This window comes from Melanostigma gelatinosum, assembly GCF_949748355.1.
Source record: "Melanostigma gelatinosum genome assembly, chromosome: 18".
NCBI lineage: Eukaryota > Metazoa > Chordata > Actinopteri > Perciformes > Zoarcidae > Melanostigma > Melanostigma gelatinosum.
The window spans coordinates 11,342,586-11,364,382 of record NC_136651.1 but is presented as its reverse complement, the minus strand read 5'-3'; the positions used below and the strand labels follow the sequence as shown (position 1 = coordinate 11,364,382).

The 21,797-nt window shown below is 44.4% G+C and overlaps 1 protein-coding gene across 1 annotated transcript; it reads right to left on the bottom strand.

Moving 5' to 3' along the window:
- Window positions 1-1,315: 1,315 nt before the first annotated feature.
- Window positions 1,316-20,624, bottom strand: rc3h2 (ring finger and CCCH-type domains 2). Its single transcript, XM_079289101.1, has 20 exons — window positions 20,521-20,624; window positions 14,294-14,599; window positions 14,084-14,201; window positions 13,339-13,572; window positions 12,536-12,711; window positions 11,339-11,539; window positions 10,998-11,130; window positions 10,148-10,266; window positions 9,219-9,331; window positions 8,691-9,005; window positions 8,063-8,265; window positions 7,640-7,953; window positions 7,408-7,554; window positions 5,835-5,981; window positions 4,586-4,750; window positions 4,220-4,469; window positions 3,907-3,991; window positions 3,230-3,440; window positions 2,879-3,042; window positions 1,316-2,757 (listed from the first exon to the last, which is right to left on the bottom strand). The coding sequence occupies exons 2-20, from the start codon at window positions 14,522-14,524 to the stop codon at window positions 2,610-2,612; spliced, it is 3,474 nt and encodes a 1,157-aa protein (XP_079145227.1). The 5' UTR covers window positions 14,525-14,599; window positions 20,521-20,624; the 3' UTR covers window positions 1,316-2,609.
- Window positions 20,625-21,797: the final 1,173 nt, after the last annotated feature.

The window sequence follows — 21,797 nt, the reverse complement described above, 5'->3', positions numbered from 1 at the left end:
AACAGGCATAGCAAAGCCAATATTGATACTGAGAGGCAAAAGAGAACACTGGCAAAGTAAACATTGGCAAACAATATAATCTCTAACCCTTTGTGCTTAGGGTGAAAGGGTCAGTTCAATTCAGGTAAATACTTCCACAGAATATTTAAGTGATGAATATAGAAAAAGTAGCTGAGCAACTTAAGTCTTCCCTGAGCGATCCAGACGGACAAGTGTCTAGCCTCCTCTAGTGGAACAAAGCAGAACTGCATAAGAAGTATCTCAACTTGGCTGAGCCTTTCCCTCCTCACACAGTTTACAGTTGAGGAATGTGAAAAGCTGTAGGACAATTGCAGGGATTGATCACACTGTACTCTACACAACATGGCACTTGACGTTACGCGACTTCGAAGTTGAAGTTGTAAACAGATGCAGAGCGACAGTAAGTAGCTGAGCTAATTTCATGACTTGGAGCAGCAAAATCTCTGTTCCAGCGCTTCTTTTTTTTTTATCTTGGAAAACATTTCGAGAGTTTTCCAAAAAGATTATTACATTGAATTTTTCAATCACTTTGTCTACGGGGGGGGGGGGGGGTTTACAGCTGTTTAGCCATCCTCTAAAATGGGATTTAATGGATAATCTGTCTGAGAGGATAATTTTTGGAAAAGGTACAGTTGCTTGGGTGAGAGGAAATGATGGAGGAAGCTGTAACGATTCAAATATTAGTCAGCCATCCTCTTCTCATTCTACACAAATCTCATAAGATTTAGAATCGGGTGTAAACAAACTCATGACTTTAAATCCTGTATATTCAAAATGAGTTCATGTTTTCACGTTATTCATTAAAGTCACTAAGACAAAGCCACACATGACAGAATGCCTCATATCTATAAAAGGAAGTGAAGCAAAGCTGGGCTGTGTGGAAATCACCCATGCTGCACAAAATGACGGTGAACGAGACAGCGCAGTGACATGAGACAAGACAGTCAATGTCGTCTCTGAAAATGTTGCAAACAAAACAAGAGTAACAAAGATCCTGATACAAAATACCTCAACATACAACTTCACAGAAGTTAGCAATGCATCAAACAAAAGAAACCAAACATTTTCAAAGACTTAAACAAAGACAACGCGACAAAACACAAGAAGTGGTGTCCACTTGAAACATCATGCACAGCCTCTAAATATTGTTTACAGTGACCGGACTGGAAAGCACAGAAAATGCCACGAGCTTACAAAAAAAAAAAGACGTGATTTCCAGTTTCTGAGATGAGGTTTACGTGAAGGATGACACCTCTGGAACAGGAGAGGCGTCTGTCAGTGGGCATGGACAGAAGTCATTGCAGAGCTCAATGTTGAGGTCTGTATAACACAAAGAAGAGGAAGGCCACTGTCTTGCATGTTTGTATCTACTGTGTGTGAATGACAGCACACATGTACTGTGAGTGTGTGTGTGTGTGTCAGAGAGAGACCAGTGAGACTGTTCCTAGTTTACAGTCAGGAGGATTAAACCACTACAGGCACGCAAAGATGAAACAAAAGTTGTTTTAAGATCGATTGTGAGTTCAAGTGGCTTGTATAGAAATCAACTAAATTAGCTCCAGTTGAAAATACAATTTCTGTTGTAAATTAGTCATGGGTATTCTTTAGTTATGCAGTCTTAGACACTCAAGAATACTATAATAGTATGATATGGACAAAAAAAGGATGACACATCTTAGTTTTGTTGTCATCCCTCCTGACCTCCAGTGATGAATTATCATGCAACCAATCAGCATTGTGACTGTGCCATTGGGTTCTGTGAGCTCATGACAGTCGAAGGAATTCAGAGTCAACATAAGACTCATAAAACAGTGGCAGCATAGTGAAGACCTCTGTTTTCTGCAGTTTGTATATTTCGAGGATGTTTGGAGTGCCCTGCCCTTTTATTCTTACCATCATAACGTCTATCTCTTCATTTTTCAAGGAGTACTAATTTACGCAACAATACAGCAGAGGCTATACACTAAATGGGGAGCATTGAGCTGAGTGAGGACATCACCATGGAACATGTGATGAGATAGCAAGACATGAAATATATTTGTCAGATATTCAAAAGTGGGCAAAAAGTAATAAATTATTTTGTTGAATGTAGCTTTGGATAGCTAAGTGTCTCTAAACCATCACCTGCCTTGGTGTAAACAGACAGAAGCTACAGAGCAATTATATTCATCACATTATAAAAAAAATATCATTTTCTGTACCAAATGACTTGTATTTATTATCCCACATTCCCAACCTCAGTGTTTGGGGCCGAGACAGAATTTGGTACGTTGGTATGTTCAGCATCTACTGTTAGGGCAAACTGGTCGTGTGATTTATTGGGTTATTTATTGGGTGAATCACTAAATTCTGTGTCGAACTGTACACTGTGGGAAAATCCCCACTTGGGAGGCAGGACGATGTGTTTTCTCTTGCCCCTTACGACGTGGCGCAGCACAGACTGTTGACCCATATCTAGTTTTATTTAGGCATATGATCGACATATATGAAGGCTGGAATTAAATGGTATTCCCTTTGACCATGATGTGGTTGTGAGCAAGCGACTCAGCTCTAACGTAGCGCATGTCAGAGTCTGACTTTGTGTCCCCTTAGCTTCCATTCAGCAGCATCTCTGTCCCGGGCGTTTCCGGACAGGCCCGGGTCGGAGCGTCCCCCAGTCGAGGAGGTCCGGTGCGCAGCACAAGCCTGCTGACGCCCAGACCTCCCGAGACCAACCCTCCAGGAGACAGTGACTTCCTGGAAAACAGAAAGAGAGGAAGGAAGGAAGAAAGGAATCAAAGAGGGGAATCAAAGCCAAGTCCAAGACGACTCTGACTGAGGGCGCCCCTGTGAAACACCGGTTAACATGTGAATTCACCTGAAGGCCATCTTTTTCAGCAGGTGAGCGTCCATCTTTTCTGTCAAAGGACCCTCTGTGCGGGGACGCTCCTCCACAGGAGAGGAGAGGAGGGGAGAGGAGCAGAGTGGTGAGAGGAGGTGGGAAGCATCCTGAGACTGTTGGGTGGCCAGGTCTAAAGACTCCTGAGAGGCAAAGATGATAAAAGAAGAAAGATGATTAAGAGGTCTGTTTGTACTTTAATGTAGAAATCTGTCAATCAAAGCATTCCGACTGTAGTTGGACAAATTCAACTCTGAGCTTCAAAACATCCCTTCAGAAATAATGAAGTAGCATCACAGACTTTGGTGTCTTTTACTTAATTGTACCAACCTGAGACTTGATCTCCTGGTGGTCTGAATCCTCCAAGTCAAGAGCACACAGTTCGAGCTCAATGTCTCGTTCCGGGTCCGGTTCGCTTTCGGCCCGGCCCCGGTCCCGGCTGTAGGCGACAGTTTGAAGGGCTTGCAGATCAGACACGATTTTCTCTCCACTGCTTATCGAAGTTCGCCGGCAGTGAAGAGCTGATGCACAAAGCTGCTCACTAAAACACATACAAATGAACATTCTTGGCATCAGTAGACAATAATGAAATGGTGAAATGAAATGAATTCATTGCATTGTGCATTAATGGCCTTTCCTGACTCCATGTCTTGGCTCCCCAGAGTGTTTTTTTATCAACCAGCTAGCAGCACTATTTCTTAGTCAAACCACAGAGAGGAAATGACTGCAGCACAATGAGATAAGCGAGAGTGATGAGAGAGGACAAGTGAGAACAAATGTGTTAAGAACAATCAGGAATAAATTCCCTTGTGTGCCCAGTGGGGTTTAGAGATAAATCTAACCGATACTGTGAAATTTCCGAAATCATGTTCACCAAATTTGTTTCAAGCAGGTTTATGACCTTAAAGGTTTGAATTGTTTCCTGTTCAGTTCTTCCTTCTTTGCATAGGGAGTTTGTGTGTTTCCTCTTAGTTAAACAACATGGAAGACGTTTAAACGTATAGTACCTCTCTAGGAAACTGGAGTGACTGGAGGAGTCTGATCCTCTGGAGCTCCACCTGTAGTCGCTGTGATCCAAGTGGTGGTTGTAATCTTTGAGAGAAAAACAAAGAAAGAAATCAATGCAACTTTTACCTTATGATGAAATGAATTAAATATCATCATGTTTCATGAATCTGCATGTTAAACAGTTTACAAAGGGCTTTGAAGTTAAAGGACAGTAACAGGAGATATCCAACTAATTAAGAGACTTCAAAATAAAGAATAATTTAAAAAATCCACAAAAAAAACCACAGTGGTGAAATATGAATAATCAAGGACCTTTAAAGTTGATGGGTGTGGTATTGGCGCTGCCCTGGCAGGCCGTGGCTTGGATTGGGTCGGTGGTGTGGTAGCCCGTGCGAGATGCCCTGGAAATGGCACCCCACTTGGAAATAATGGGCCCCTCACTAAAGGGAATGATCGGGTCCTCGTCTTTCAATCGCCGGTAATGATCCAACGAATGCAGCCATCGCTTCCCGACACCGCTGCCACTGACGCCGCCTCCTCCACCTCCGTTACTGTCCAACTCCTGCATGAGAAAAACACGGACGCCGTTCGAACACACCCATACACTGCCGCAGCGATATCTTCAGATATCTTCAGATGTGTGTCTGCGCCTACTTGTGGATGTGGGAAGAGTCTCACCGAGTGCTCTGAGCAGGAGTGAGTCGAGGTGTGGGCGAGCGTTTCGGGCTCGAAGGGGCTGAGACAGGGGCCGATGGTACCGCAGGACCACGGAGAGTAGTGTGCTAAGCTTTCCTCGCCTCTGAACCTGCACCCCACACACTGGCCTCCACTGCTCTCCACATGCTGAAAGAAAGAGAGAGACATTCAAAAAAAGGATGGTGAGAAATGCCCCTTTGCTTGTTTGCAATTCTAAATTCTAAATTCATCCTCCAAACATTTTTGTTTTAAAGAGACAGGAAGAGAGATGCCCAGCAGCAGTGTTTTTGGGGAAAGCAGCTGGTAAGGTAATGCTAATAATAAAAGGCTGTAATATATATAATTACACAAAGACAGTTGGCACACTGGCTCAGCGGTAAACACTGTCATCTCCACCAGCTTTCTACATGTGTTTCTACCAGGTGCAGTCCAAAGACATGCCGATTAGGTGAAATACAAACTCTAAATTGCCCAGAGGTGTGATGTGAAATGAATATTAAGCATAAGGTGTACGTTTTAAGAGGGCTTACACACCTCATACCAGCCTTTGGCGCTTACAAATTTGAATTAAAGCTCTCACTGGCATTGCTGACCTGGTGCCAGTTTGCTGCGATCCCTGTGACAAGCACTGGATATCCTGACATAGAAATAATCTTATAGCTGGTCTTGTTAGTTTATGCTTGTTATGTAGAGGCATCACAATTAAACTGAGATGAACGCGCAATCACTTAAGAAGTCCTTGTGGCTTTTTTTTTTAATCAGCACTCAATTTTAAAGTGGATATCTTCACAGAAACATCTCTGACACGCTGTTAAACAAAGCTTTACTCAGCCGAAAGCCTGAGTCACTGCTTGTTAAAGTCTCTCCTCTCGCTTTCTCCGTTTCTCTCTCTCTCTCTCGCGCACACACACCCACACATGCACATACGCCACAATTGTGCATTGCTATGATATCTCCCTCCACAGTTGCTAAGCAACGATCCCCCACTAAAATAGCATTGGGGCACAGCTGAGGCGCAAGCTTTTGGGATAGGAATTTAATCCTACATATCTCAGCAACGGTAAATCGCACAAGTAATGCATTACTCTCAGATGCAGGTGGGCGCAGTAAAACTGTTAACACACCGGTCATGGCGGCATTTTAATTGTAATTGTCATGCCTATGAACACCCTCAACCGTGCTCAGCGTGTTCGCGTGTGCACATGTGTCGTGTCTCTTATTTGCTTGCTACCTCAGTTGCAAAATCGATGGTGAAGATGGGGGAGGACTGGGAGGGCCTGTTGGTGTTGTGATGGTGATGATGATGATGATGATGAGCCCACTGCTCCTGCTTCCTTCTGAACAGATCCTCGTAGCCGAGAGGAACACGGCCATAATCCTGACAAAGGGAGCGTTCGACAAGACAGGAAGAGTGAGAAAAGAGAACAGATACTTATATTAACATGATGCGTAACTTGGTTTGCTGCTGCTACAGACAAATGTACCCCTGGGGATGAATAAAGTATCTATCTATCTATCTATCTATCTATCTATCTTACCAGTTAGCAGTGACAACACATCTGACTGAAGCCATAATTGACAACTAATAACTACCAAATACACGACTAATACAGTACTTTGAGTTTCCAGTTGAATCAGATTCACAATCAATCTTCCTCTGTCTTTACCCAGCTTCAGGTGCTCTGACTGCTCTTTATGTTTGGTCTAGGTCTAGACATCGGGGCAGACAGATGAGTCTTTTCTGAAGATGTACGGGTGGAAACAATAAAAGCAGCTGTCCGATATAATGCAATACAACAACTCTGCAATAAAAATAGCCAAGCTTCTAATGTGCCCGTTTTATTTAGACCCCATATAGCTGTTTATTCAAATATTTTAAAAAACACTCTTGCAGTTATTAGTGGTTTTGTATTAGCTTGTAGTAAAATGTATGTACAGCATACTGTGTACATACAGGTGGGGCACACAAAACATATACTGAATCTTTTCATTGCAGGGCTATTGCACTGCATTGCATTGCAATGTATAGGTGTTGCAACAACAAAATGTTTGTTTCCCCCTGCACAACTGAGGAAACATTTTTAAATCCTTGCGGCAAATATCAAAAAATGATTCTTTGTTTGGACTCAATTTACCTTAAAACAAGGATATCTTGGAGACTGTGCCCTGCATTAACAATCTCTATCACTGGTTTTGTGGCCAGACAGCATTATTGGTCAAATATACTGTCGAGCTGCAGTAGTCATACTGGTAATGCTTTATGATGATGCGAGAAGAAGAGACGAGAGTGGGGGAGGCAGAAACATATTCGGGTGAGAAGTGGGAGGACTACGGAGGAGGTTGAAGCTACAAACTGCAGCTCTGTGGCTGGCAGGGAAGGTAGAGGTGAGATGATATGTGGGTGGGTGCAAAGGAAAGGAAATGCTGCTGAAAAGGACTCAGCAATGTAAGACAATGTAAGACCGAACGATCGACGAGTACAGATTCACTGTTCACTGGTTATACCTGGAAGCTACACAAGAGATGCTTCATGACATTGTGAAAAGACAAACAGACAAAAAGCCATTTTAATATTCTTTTTTAATGATTGCATGGCTCAATGTGGATTATCTCTCTTATACGATGCCCACTTATCAATAATTAAAAGAAGCAACAGCCAGTTATTGAACGGATATGCGTCTTGAACTAAAACAGTGATGCAGGAGTTACGTCAGAGGTGTGTTGTCATCTAAAAATAAAACCCTTCAGCCAATCAGAGGAGAGTATTCCCCACAGCTATACAAGATGCACGTTATTTCGCCTACCCTGTGTAGGCCGGCACGGTGTTCAGCTCCAGAGCAGTAGTTGCTGTCTAGAGAGTTGAATCTCTCCCTGAGTGGAGGCTGGTAGACAGAGGAATGCAGCACCTCTGGAGGCAGTGAGTTACTCCTGGCATCCTCTCTATGGTACAGCTGTTCATGACAACAATCATCAGTGTCAGCGTGAGTCACAGAATAATGAAATGAACAGTCGCATGATTGTAAACAGACGGCTCACCTGAGGCCTCCATACTCTCCTGCTGTCATAGAGGGGAGCATAAACACCATGAGCAGGAGCCAGAGGCCCATATTGAGGCTGCCCCGGGTGGTGATGGAAGGCAGGAGGTCCCATCCGATCTCTAGGCGGGTGTGGCGGGTACCCCGAAGAAGAGGTGGAAGGTGGGTGTGGCGCTTGAGGGTCACCGGGGTAGGAAGACGGCGGATTGCCGATGGAGGGCGGCAGAGAGGATTCTGGCACGTTGGAGGATCGAAGGAAGCGAGCCATGCAGGGTTTGTGAGGAGGATGAAGAGTAGATTGGTAGTACGAACCTGCTGGAGAGGAGGGGGAAAGAAGACGGAGAGAAGAGCACATTCATTCGCACTTTCCCAAGAAAACAATAACGTTTTTTTAATTGGAGCTTGTATTTAACAATTGACTCACAGGCTGGTTGATAATGGGGCGTGTCATATGCAGAGTGGGGCTCCTGATAGTACAGCTCTGACGCCTGAGCAGGATGCGGCGCACGCAGCATGAACTGGCCATGTTTGGGCATTGGAGCGCCCACATCAACCCGCCCGACTGTTGTCAAGGGAGATGACGTTGAGGAGTGGCTGACTGGAGTCCTGGGAGGTGAGATGGGCTTCCTGGTGGACAGAATAACAACGTAAAGAGAAAGAAGGGAACATATGAAGGAGTTGGAGGTGCCAAAGGTCAGACTTACCCAACAACACTTCCCTGCCAAAATCCTGTGCAAATATCCAACGTTTTCCAAACCACATATCAGATGTAAATGTGGATTTGATTAGATTCAATCAAATGTGAATAAAAGAAAACCATGTGAGATTTAATTTGTGTTACAAGCGGAAGTTTGGAACCGTGCATGCAAATATACATTCATATATTACTTGTTTTTATGTTGCTAAATTACTTATTGCCTTTATTCATTTTGGCAAATCTGACTCCACATACGTTATGCTCAACTGGAAGTAATATTAGGCTGGTCACAGGGTAAAAAGCCAACAATAGAAGTCATAAAAGCATCAGCGAATAAGTGGATGAATAGTCTTACTGTTCAGTTGACCCCAATGTGTTTCGGGTAGATAGCCCGTTGGAGCCGTTGGCCGCATTGGATACATTTGGCACCGCTCTGCTCATTTCCTCCATCATGTCAGCCCCTCTGGAGATCAGTTGGGGGTGAGTCAGGCCGGACACTCCCTCTGTCAGGGACTCTGTGTTCTCCCCTGTGCCTTTGAGCTCCTGTCCCATGTCTGCAGACACGTCTGTGTGGATGCTGCCCTCCATGGTGAACGTTTTACCCATAACCCCCGGTGATAACGGGAATGTGCGGCCCACGCTGCTGCTCTTCTTGTTTCTCAGTCTAAATCTGGAAAGAGAAGACGGGACAACGGGGAAATTCAGTACTATGGGGAAGGGTTATGTGTTGCTCGGGGGAGAACATCTAAATAAACATGTCGTCGTTGGATATTTGCACTGAGGACCGCTTGTAAATCCTCTTATAAATAAATACACGATTAAATAAATGAAATCCGATTATAAGAGGTTGGGTTGGGGAAGGCTGTGTGGAAACAGGACTCACTTCTCAAGCTCATCCTGTGTGTGTGCAAATGTACAGTTGGTTCCTCTCGGACAGCCTCCTTGCTGACGAAGGTCTCGACACATGCTGGTCTTGTACTTGCTGTTGGCCTGAGGCTGCAAAATGCACAGATACAATGCACATTTACTGTAACATTAAACCAATGCACGTAGACGAGAATGTACATATGACTCTTAGTCTGAAGTTGTGAAGGTTATCATAAAAACAAGATGTTGGTTCATGTTTACAGCCTATTCATAGAGATTCCATTTTTTATCATCAGACTGCTGCAACTCATTTCAGTAGATGTTGAAAGCATCAAACTTCCACAATGGATGTCAAACAGAAGACAAGTGAACGATGTCACAGGTGTCGACAGACTGCAAAGAATATCAAACACCACGAAACTAACTTGATCAGAGACTTTGATAAAAAGCTTTTGTGGTACATTCCTGATGGAAAACAACTTTAGTGATTACAGCAGGGCTGCTGTTTTAAAAAAAACATTTCCTGGTTGACAGAGCTCAAAACACAAGTGTGACCAGTCATCTTTTACATGTTACTATATTTTATAATATTCAAAAGATTCCTTTGACCCACAAAATGTCTCACTTGGACAGAACAGGAGACCTTCATCCTCTATTCACTCTACTACACCGTATCAGCTGTTAGAAACCCGTTTCAGTCTTCAAAGCTGCATTATCCGATTGTTAACAGTCAATGCTGTGGTATCCAGAGACGAGACACCACGTCATGTCCCCTTCCCTGTCTTATAAGCCATAAGCCGCCGCCAGGAGGTAAATAGTGTGCTCGTCGACCCTGAACATCTCATCTTCAATGTCAACGGCCTTCTACGGTGCCTGAATGGAGCAGCAGGACAACTTCTCCCCTTCACTATTCTTCTTCTCCACTGGACTAATATGTCAGTGTACCTGCGGAGCATCGTGGCTCTTCTTGCTGAAGTTCTGTATGAATTCCACTAGTCCGTGAACCACCAACTTCACAGCCAGCATCACACTTTCCAGCTCCTCCCACGAAGGTGCCGGGGCATCTGCAAACAGATCAACAACACAGTCTGTTTAGAAGAGATTCGAGTGTAAAACTCTCCAGCTGACGTACTTTTTGGACGAGCACATTTTGTCATTATATCCATTACACAGTCGGCGCTCCCTGTGTGAATTCTGATTCTACAGCCATGCTAGCAGTTCTGTGAGGCTGTACTTAACACAGTGCTTTGAGCTAGACGCTAACATTGTGCCAAAATGCTCACAATGACATGCTGATGTTGCAGGTGTCACGTTTACCGTCTTCGCAATCCTAGTTTAGCATGTTAGCTTGCTAGCATTAGCTGAGACAGATGGTAATACCATTCGTTCTGCATGTATTTGGTCATGAACCAAAGTGCTGTACACATTTCAAATTGTACGAGGGGGGTCACGTGCAAAGAGATCCAATTTCATGGCAAGCCATCCAAATTAAACCAAGTTAACCAAGATTGCCCAATACAGAATACATTTCCCAGTGCCACAATATTTCTAACCCTCGTTGTTGTGCTTTTATGAATAAATATTCAACACACAAGCTCAATCAGCAGTTGTAATCTTCTCTTTTGTGCTATTTAATTGCATTTTGGTCTGCGAGTGCCACAGCTTGCCTGTTTGCTTCACTTTTCAATCTCATTAATCTTTGTGGAACAGGACGAGCCCATTATTCCGAGAAGTGCGAATCATTCAGACTCATTAGCATTCATTCAGATGAATAGTGTTGAACAAACTGACGCACCTGGGTTGTGGTCTATGTTGGCTAGCAGCTCGAGATGTGGTCTAAGGCTTGTGAGGTTGGCGGGGTCTCCTGTCCTCTGCAGAACGATCGTTAGCTCCTGAACGCTCTTCGCAAAGGACTCTGGAGACTGCAACTAGAGCAGGAGATAGAAGAGGAGACTGAGTCTTGAAAAGAAAATAAAGAATAGATGAATTTGTCCTGTGCGTCTGCTCTCCAGAGGCTTGTTTTACCCACCGTGTGAAAACTAAAAAGTGAGTTCATCAATAATGATTGTTGAAACTTAAATGGCAAGTGGAATGACGGCCTGTTACTAATGACGGGCATATGCGTCATGCTGGTACCTTGTCAATAATGGACTGCATATGTGACTTGTGGACCAGGTCTCCGTACAGCAAAGAAGACCACTGCTCGGGGGAAATTCGCAGGCCCGCCTCCATGGCGATGTGGACGATCTGAGCGTCGTGTTCTCTCCGGAGAGCCTCGTACGTTCGAAACTCTTCTTTCAGCTGCATCAGCGAGGAGTCTTCGTCACGCTTAGTGACCTGACAGATGATGGAGGGAGAGAGAATAAGAGAGAGGGGCGATTGAGGGACAGGAGAGAGAGTACAAAGATGAGGAAGACGAAGAGGGTATATGGACAGATTTTGTCCTTGATACAAAACGAATGAAAGAAGAAGAATTAATCTTCACCCTGAAATGAAACTTCACTCCTTGTTAATACCATCGAATCCAACACACACATCGCTTACAAATGTCTACAGTCAAAATTGCAACCGAAAGAGTCCGATTTCTTGCCGTCCATCCTCTGTCTGTTTTGTTACTGTTCCTGCACTCTCACCCATCTTTCTCTGCATTTCTGAGCTGTCTGTCTGTCTGTGGCCTGCAAGGCGGGGCAACAAGGGCAAGTATAGACTGCTGTTACATCAGGAGCAGATAGCTGGCATTTCTGCCCTACCAGCAATGTCTGTCATCAGATAACAGGCACAGAAATACACGCACGCACAGAAAGTATATCCACAGACGGCCGCATCGTCATTACAGATCTGACTTTCATGCAATATAAGACATTAGTATTAAGGGCAACCCTTTTAGGCCGTGATAATACTTTAATGTCAGACAGGGTCATCTTAAATTGGACCTCAACCTCCAGTTGAAAAGCTTATCCTTGTCTTTGCTTATCTTAATTTGATAGAGTTTATTAAGTGGAACATATTATACCTCAACTGACAGGAATAACAGTTTTGGAAAACATCTGTAACTGCTGAAATAAAGAAAGGTATTCATTTGGAGCACTATCTCTGCGGTAACGGATTATGTGGTGGTCTATTTAAATACAATTCTTTTAATGAGGTCAATTATTATGGCTTGGGTTCTTGGTACAGCAGCAAACTGAGGTTCTTTTGTTCACTTTGATGTAGATTACGGTCAAAGAACTTTTTGTATGAAAGCCTTTAATCGTGCAGCTTGCTCACATGTCCTTGCTTGTGGACACGTTTATGTGCTCGGCGTGTATTTATGCTCGTTCATGTTGCCTGTACCTTGAAGCAGGAGGCCCTGTAGAGAAGCTGCACCACGTGCCCTATGCTGGTTTTGGAGGCCTGGGGGAACCGAGCCTCGAGCTTTTGGACCACGAACAAAACCAACACCTTCCTGGACAAAGCTGAGCCGTCCTCCAGAGCCAGTAAAACGAGCTTCAGAGCATCTTCTTGCATAGCTGATGAGGGAGAGAGATAGAGGGAGATGTGGGTGTACAGCGGATGACAGCAAGAGGTGAGAATGGTGGGAGGAGGGAAGAATACAACGCATGTTTTAATTGAAAAATCAAACAAACAGATCTATTTCTGACACGTAAAGGTTCTTGGAGCCATGTGTCCTCGGACTTTCAAATGAACTCCTTCTGTTATCATGATGAGAAACAGTTTCTCAGTCAGAATCTGCCCTATGAGCAATCATCACAGGACACCGGGTACCAGCACCAGCAGTCAGTTTGATGAGGCAATCTAAGCATGCAATTCAAGAACACATTGTAAATCAGACGTAGACTTTTCTTCAGACTTTTTTAAAAATACAAATTTAAGAACAAACTTCGGAAGATATTGTTGAATGAGGCCCTTGTCCACTCAACTGAAAGGCAACCGATTCCTTTGAATAGTAGCAATAAGAGCAAGATGACACTTCATTGTTCTCAAACCTGTGTCACACAGCTCTTACTTTACTAATGCAAGTCTCCCTCAGATCTACAAAACAACGACATGTGTGGAATCTGCTTGAATGTTACAAATCACATGTATCGATTGCCTCACACATCTGTGTTTGTGTCTTGTATGTCATTCACACCCACCAGGTCCCAGGAACTGGCAGCCCCGCGCCCTCACCGCTGCCCACAGGTTGGCAGAGAGCTGCTGGGGGTTCTGGTGCTGCAGGATGAGCTCGGTTACGGTTCGCTCCCCCAGCGACCGGCCTGCCCGCACCGCCCGCACACGGCCCTCTTCCTCCACCAGCTGGCAGTTCACCAAGGTCACCAGCTTCCTCTGCATCGGCCGACTGAGCACGCTTGGACTCAGAGTCGCCACACCTGCAAAACGGTGAAAGTTCTGTGTTTATTTAATTGATTTTGCCTTAGTTCAGCTCTGTTAAAGTCTAGAATCTGCTATGTAGGTGGATTTACAAGCCTCTTCATGGAAAGATGAGCCTTGAAGGTTCACTGTGGAGCTAATCTCCAACCAATGGTGTGAATAGTCCAAATGATCTAATTTGCCAAAAAATGATGAATGCCGCCACAGCACCGTCATCCAGAATTGGCTGAACAAACCGGCAGATACTGCTGGTCATTTCTGGGTGGTCAATCTTTCTTGTCTGGTTCGGCGGAGCGATACGTTTTCCCTCAGTACCATAAAAGTACAGCTTTCAGGCCTCATGTGAAGTGTGAGAAGCATGAATGCCAAGTTGCACAGGCAGCTCAACTGCAGCCCACGCACATTTAGTGTGAAGAGCTTTATTCTCTTTCACAGATGTCCGGAGATTCAAAACTCAACAAATGTACCGTCAAAAACACAAAAAGCAGACATGCATGTCTACACACAAACCTTTCGCTCCGCTGATAGGTTTTAGGTATAGAGCCAGCTCTTCCACGCACACCTTGCACACCTCGTAGTTCTCAACTTCTGCTGCGCTGCTCAGGCTCACCTGTTGCACATCTGGGACCTAAGAGACATGCACACATCGTGAGCACGCACAAGACATAGACACACACAGCAAGCTGTCACTCAAACACGCCTTCTCTCTTCCCGACTCACCTGAGCTCCGACCAGCTGCAGCAGGGCACAGTTGACCGGCAGCAGGTCGATTTCAGTGCTGATTGGTGTCTGATCGAAGGGGCAGGCCTTGCGGTGCAGTTTGTGCAGGCAGGTCTTACACACCGTGTGGGAGCAGCCCAGGCTGATGGGCTGGTGGCCGCTGCTGTCAAACTCATTGTAGCAGATGGGACAGGACAGAAACTCGGTCCACTGGGCCGCCTGCACTGGCATCCTGCCACCACACCACCGAGGGAGGCGTCGCCGAGCTCAGGGGGAATGCATGCCAACGAGCCCCGACAACAGCTCCTGCTTGCCAGCGCCGACGATGACCGTGAGGAAGGGGACATGACGTTATGCAGCAGTCATTTTGTAAAGAAAACTGTAAAAATGTGCAAGCGCTAAAGCTGCAACTAAGGATGTTTGTTACTGATTCATCTACAGACAGTTTACTACTTCATTAATCGACTAATTGTTTGTATATGCCATAAAAGATTGTCACCTGCCACAACAGCTTCATAACAAGTTGTAAGAGCTTACAGACAATGGCATGGTGTCCAACAAATAAAGGAGCAGAATACATGTCATTAGCTTGAGTCTACTCATTTAGCTAAGTACACAGGCAATCTTCAGCCACTCGCGCCATAAAAGTCATACATTAATTTAATGTGGGCAATAAAAGCACTCTCACCTAAAAGTAGGAGTTGCCAAATTTTCAACACATATTGCATTAAAAGGCCTTGCTGTGAACACAATTTGTACAGTATTCGGTCCAGCTCTATATCACTCACCTCACTACCAACACGGACTGGACATTCTTCAAACACCCTCAAATATCAAAATCACAATCAAAGTAAGAAATACAACATGTAAACCAAACGCTTGAGAGGCATTTTCTTTGCGAGACTGCAAAAATATAAAATTATTTCAGAATACGGGTGAAGACGATTGACTCAAAAATAAAGGTCCAACATTAAGTACTGCGTATTCATTTGAGAGCGAGACCAGTCCTGAAAGTATCATCTGAGCTTCCACTTCCAGCTCTTTGAGACAAACCCTCGCTTGTCGACTGAAGACTGAGCTCATGCTGAATCACGATAACACTGAATGAGCGTGTCAGTTCCCGGACAACTGATACACACAGACAGGACCTGCAGGATGAGACGGATAAAGCTGAATCATAACAGCATCCTGTTTCAGGGAACCTTTGTAGGCCAAAGTGTTTGTTTATGCCAAATGTTCCCAAACAGGCTGAAAATAAAGATATATGACACTACTTGTTTATAGCTTGTTTAGAGTAGAATCAAAAAGTAAACAGCCATAAATAATGACTCTTGTGAGTACAGGATCTCAGTTATTTTCCACATGCAGTAGTTTCACTTCAACTTATCTTTCTATTTTCTAACTTAAGGCTGTAATTTAGTTTAAATCCTTTATTGAAAGCAATTTTGTAAATTCCCCCAAAAAAACGGCCTAAAAATATTTTTGACTGTATTTAAGTATTCAGAGCCTCCTTGAATTGTTTATTGTTTATTTATTCTTGTCTTGTGTTCCGTATGTTATTTGATGCATCATCCCATGAACCAAAAGGAAAGCCTTACATAAAATGCATGCAAAGATAAAAACAAATCTTCTGTCTTACATTATGCAAAGTGTTTCAGACACAGCATGCAGACAGTCAGCACGTGTTGCTTTTAGAGTCTGTTGCATCTGTTCAAACTGCCCACCAAAATAGCAGCTGGTGCCCTCACCAAACAGGTGCCATAATAATCAGAACAAAAATCTATTTCCCCCCCCCCACACACACACACACACACACAGTAAATACAAAGAATGGAGATTATAGAGGACAAACAAAGCAACTCAGTTCATTGATGTATCTCCCTCTCTCTCTCTCTCTCTCTCTCTCTCTCTCTCTCTCTCTCTCTCTCTCTCTCCATCTAAAAACATGTCTGTAAAAGTTATGACCAAGTTTTCTTGGAATTGTCTGAGCTTGAAAAATAACTTTTATACCGAATAAATAAAGTCTCTTTCGTGTGAACATGCTACATGTATCAGTCCAACGGAAAGAGAAAGTGGAAATGTGCACATTACGCACGCCGCGTATTTGGCAATAAATACACCCAGCATGCATTTGAATGTGATTAAAATCATAATATGCGGCAACTTACATTGGCACTAATAATACGCACCTCCCACACTGCCCGCAGAGCACGGTCCCCGAGGAACGCACCTGGCCGCGTGGACAGCTCCGCTATCCTCGCGCGTCATATCTCCTTCTGCGAGGAGCCCAAATATAAGACCGATTACGGCTATTGAGTGAGATAGAGCTCGTGCGATGAAACGGGCTCAGTGGCGAGTTTGGAGACGGTCGATGGATAATGGTGTTTTATCTTGGCGCGCGTGAGCCTGGATAAAACCCCCTTTCTCTGTGTGTGAACGGATTAGGTAGTGGTGCAAACTCTGGGGGCAACTGTTCCCCGCGAGTCACTGGCTGTAGTGACAGCCATCTGTTCCTGCTCTGAGCAACTGCTGCATCCTGTTTTTATTGTTTTACAGACGGACCGTGGCAGAATACAGGTCTGGCATGTTGCTATGTGCAGAAATGATTCCTGCACGCATGGCTGGAAACAAGCCTGTGCACTGTCACACCACATTTAGATTGATGACATCAGTACCTCAAAGCACATGGGGAGTCCATAATGTCATGATGTACACAAGACTTCCATTACTTGTATGAATGGATCACCACTTGTGTATATGCAAGCATGGCACACACACACACACACACAAAAAGCCCCCACGGTCATGACTAAATCTGGTCTTGTTACAAGGGGGAAGAAGTGGGCATGTTGTGTTGTCACAGAAAACCACAACTTCCTCATTAGGCTTCCCTCCCTCACTTATTTAAAAATGAGGAAATCAACCTGTGAGCTGTTTATATTTTTCCAGACTTGTTCATGCCTCAAATTCGCCTACAGTGGTTTGTAATGTGGTAAAACAAAAAGATACAGCACATTCAGGGTGCATTTTTAAGAGCAAAGTATCCCTCAAGTTGTTGAATGAAGGCTCGGTGGACCTCGGCCGTACTTTGCCTGTAGTGGCCTGTTGAGCGCCTCACTCTACTGAGCGGAGGATGAGAAGTACATTGTGTCTTTACAGCCAACAGTTGGCGAGCTATCATCTGGGACAGTGAGTCCTCGCTTGGCCCCCGCTGTGTGGGGGAGGGCATCTGGAGTTTCCTTTGGCGTGTCCCACAGAGAAGGAGAGACAGAAAGAGAAAGATTGTTTTGAGGGAGTGGTTTTTTTTAAGAACACTGAGGTTGGCCCTTCTTCAGTTTTCGAGAGTCTTAATTCGATGTGGACTTTGTTTTAGATACGTGATGAGCCTTCCTGTTGAGTTAAGGACAAGTTAACTTCAGGGTAAAGGTTGATGTTCTCACATTGCCGGCGAAAGGTTGGATAGAAATAAATCAGGTGGACTCTGGTTCAGGCTAAGATCCCTGCAGCGCCTGTAAAATATCATGCCAGGAGGGAAACGTCTTTCACGTGGCTATTGTGCGACAATAACACGGTTGATTAGCATGTCGTTAGCATGCAGCTTGTTAGTCCTTGTCATGGCTGTTTCCCATAGAAACAGGGACTTTGAAAACGCAACTGAAAGGGAGAGCAGAAGGAAGCTGAATACAGCAGCCGGCCAATAACAGGCTCAGTGGTACACACCCTCGTGCAGGGTGAGGTCTTATTAATCTGTTATGATGTGTTTGACAAACTGACATCTTTCATTAGCTCTGACAGCTTTAAGTTTGGGGCCTCGTCATGCGCTGGTGATCTAAGACACATTCTGACATTAGGATCTGTGTCGCATGTCATCCCCCTTTTTCTCTCTACCAACTACCAAATAAATGCAAGGAGATGTCAACAAAATAACCTGAAAGTTAGACGTTTGACCAGTTTATGGATCCACAACAACCAGTAGCAGCAATGACAGCAGCAGCAATGAGGGATGAGCTGCCTCAGGGTTGTTGAGCGTCATCTGAGGGACAAACGGTCATGCTCGTAGCGTCCAAAAACTGTTCTGCTACACATGCACACACACACACACACACAAATAGGAACTAATAAATGGATACATGGCCACACACACACACACACACACACACCGCCACAGAACATGAGTGGGACCTGAAGGAAAGCAATCTGAAGTAATATGAGGACTCCTTCTCACTGTCACCGTGAGCTAGAACATTCTCTGTAGTGTGTGTGTGTGTGTGTGTGTGTGTGTGTGTGTGTGTGTGTGTGTGTTTCAGTGGATCAGTAAACCCAGGGTGGCGTTTTTCATCAGCGACACAGATCTATAAAATATAGACTGTGTTCATACTGCAAGCCTTCCTGCTCAGATCCAATTTTTTGGTTTGGCTGTTTACATTATATGTGGCCAGTATCAGGTCCCAGTGTGAACTGGTCACAGTCCTGAACCAACCCGCTCGTGCAAAAGACCAACAACAAAGACGTCCAACGCAGCACGCTGTTGGAAGTAAACAAGGAGGCCTTATATACAAAAACTTCCCAAAAACGAAGTAACTATCACTGTCAGCACAACAAAAAGGTCTCATTCAGTAACTAAAGACAGTACTGCTGTAATTATACTCCAATATACTCATTTTGAGAAATACTCACACACAGTTTTCATGAGACTGTTTCTGTAATACAAAATGTTTTTATATTTGTCATGATTCACTTTTTGTGTGTCTTGTGTTCATGACCCTCATGATGTTCATGCTGTTTGTGTTCATCACCCCCTCCACAGCATACGCTGCACTTATAGTTTCAACATAAACTCAATTGCAGAGCCTTCAACTGCAGCCTTCAGGGAACACATTTGTGGGTAATGCACAGCAAGACTGGAACTTCAAACCCACCACATTTGTGAAAAAATATATTCTGAAAAACTCAGTTTAAAGTAAAACAAGACAAGACGACTTTAAATTGAGTCCTAAAATGCATTCATGTTGACAACAAAGTGAAACAAATGAAATCGGATTTGTGTTTGCAGGCACAAGAACTCAGTAGGAGGCAGCGCTGATTGGCTTTACAGTGAAAGCAATACTTGTAACCACAGCAAGCGGGTAAATGATGAAGGTTCAACTTTAGCACTGATGATGCTTGTTGATCTTTTAAAAGATCGGCGAACCCACTCCAGTAGACAGTACACTTGAAGTAACAAAACACTAATGCATTTGCAGACTGCAGTGACAAATCATATCATATTCTGGCACTATCGTACCCATCATGTTGAATTGTGTTTTTGTATGGCAGCTCAAGGTTATGATGGTGCAAGAGCAGCTAGTCTTTTTGAAAGGAATGTTTTGTTCCATTATTCATGACAGGATTACTACTCTGCTCGCTTGTTTGTGAGCGTACAGTATGTGGGTCTGTGGGATTATTTATTCATCAGGCCTGTCATCAGTGTGGATGGTAGTCAGGGCAACCATACAGCTCACAAGCTGCTGTATTATACAGCACACAAAATAGAGGCCTATACTTTATTACGCCTGCGAGATGTGGCTGCACTGACGGGAGCATCCAAGAGATAATATTGTCAGAGTATCAGGTTGCTTTCCAGTTGCAAATCAGCAGGTTATAGAGTAACCTCCAGCGTGACAGGCTGCTGCACACTCACTGAAGGCAACAGTCAACAATATGCAACAACGTGAACTTGGAAGCAGCTCTGCTGTAGCTCAGGAGTCACTTTGAGAGCAAAAGTGATGTTCCTCCATAAATATCACATTTGTGGAAATGCCTATCATCACGCGTGGGGTAACATCAACTCGTCTTCACCATTGCAGCAGCATTATCTACAATTTCCATGTTGCTTTACAACATGCAATGACTGCCTCAACTCTTTCCAGAAAGCCCTGGTTTGCAGCCGCATCTGGCCATGAGCTATGGGCTCATCACCTTAATACAACCTGCCTTCTAATACAATTCCATTTGCACCAGTTGCAGGAATTGATGATGAGCTGGTGGCCGAATAGTTCCAGGACTAATAATAGCCTTTCTGAAATCTGTTGCTGATGATATCTCATTTTCAAGAAGGCAAAACGACAAAAATAAAAAAAACAGTCCTAGTCTGACATTGAAATGTCAAAGGCTTTTGCACACAGCAAACAAAATCTCGATTGGAAGAGCAGGAGAAAGTAGCGCGCACCTCTGGATAAGTCACTTACCTCACGCACTACACCATGAGCACCAGAATAAACATATTCATCCACAGAAGCGCATCAAAATAATACAAATAAAAAAAATCTTCATCAGTTGCAAAACAACCGGAGCAGCAAGCCCATGGGAAATAATAATTGACGCGAGATGCCTCTGCATCAGGGCATTGGAGGCAGGTTTCTTGGTCCGGTTTGGATTCTCTGCCCCCCTTTTCGATAGTACATGACGGACACGTTCACTGAGGTACGGTGAGCCACACACTCTTGGTTTGACTAACGGGGGCTGGGAGGAAACGGTGGTATCGCTCCGCCGGTGATGGGGCCCGAACTGCGCCTCATCAGACTCACGACGGGGCCGCGCGGGCGGAGAGCCGCTGCACCGCTATACGCATCTTGCATACTCTGCCCGAGACGCGGTTCTGTTCACTCTCCGACGGTTCAACAACAAAAAATGCTTGTGCGTAATTGTCAGAGGGGCGGCACTATTTTAATGTTGTGAGCAAGGATAAAAAGATGTAAAGGGGCAAGCCGGAACAAGCCGCTTTTCGAGGCGTGGGCTGCCTGGTTTTAAAGGAACAGACCAGCAAGTGCGCCTGTCGAGAGGAAGTTCACACACACACACACACACACACACACACACACACACACACACACACACACACACACACACACACACACACACACACACACACACATACAAACACACGCAGTTCCCCCTCGTTTTGTTGCAGCCCTGCGTTTAAAGAAGTGGAGTAGAGAAGAAAAAAAAGCATGCCTGAACTCAATTTGTCTTCCCCATTATATTATTTATGATGTTTACCCTGAGATAACCTATAATAACCGTATTCATATACATTGCAAAGGCTTACATAACACATCAACACAATGATGACATTTGATAGTAAATGAAGTCAGTCTTCTGTGAATGTATTTTTATGTAAAATAGTTATTTTGCATCGAGAGTGACTTTTTACATCGACTGTATACGGCTGCTGGTTGATACAACACTGGATTATGTTGATGAACGTGGCCTACTGACGGTAATCCTATCTGTTGGATAGCCTCATTATAATGGACTTAATCTGGCATCTCAGTCGTATTTAACGGCCTCTTGGCCGCTTGTCTGTGGCCATACTTTACCTCCAGTGTTTAAAATGTTGTCGTGCAGCAGCAATAACTCAGATGTTCTCATGTCATTGACCCGTTGCCCACTACAGGAGAGGGGGGCCTACAATGATCGGGAGACATGATGTGTTTCTGCACAGCTGATGACTGTTAGTCCTGTT

What these genes read in the sequence shown, in the direction of transcription:
- rc3h2 (XM_079289101.1), bottom strand. Translation starts at nt 14,524, where the DNA reads ATGCCAGTGCAGGCGGCCCAGTGGACCGAGTTTCTGTCCTGTCCCATC. An exon ending in ACATTGGGGTCAACTGAACA is followed by an intron (nt 8,266 to 8,690) that starts GTAAGACTATTC and finishes TCTGTCCACCAG; the next exon opens with GAAGCCCATCTCACCTCCCA. An exon ending in CCATCGATTTTGCAACTGAG is followed by an intron (nt 4,751 to 5,834) that starts GTAGCAAGCAAA and finishes TCTTTCTTTCAG; the next exon opens with CATGTGGAGAGCAGTGGAGG.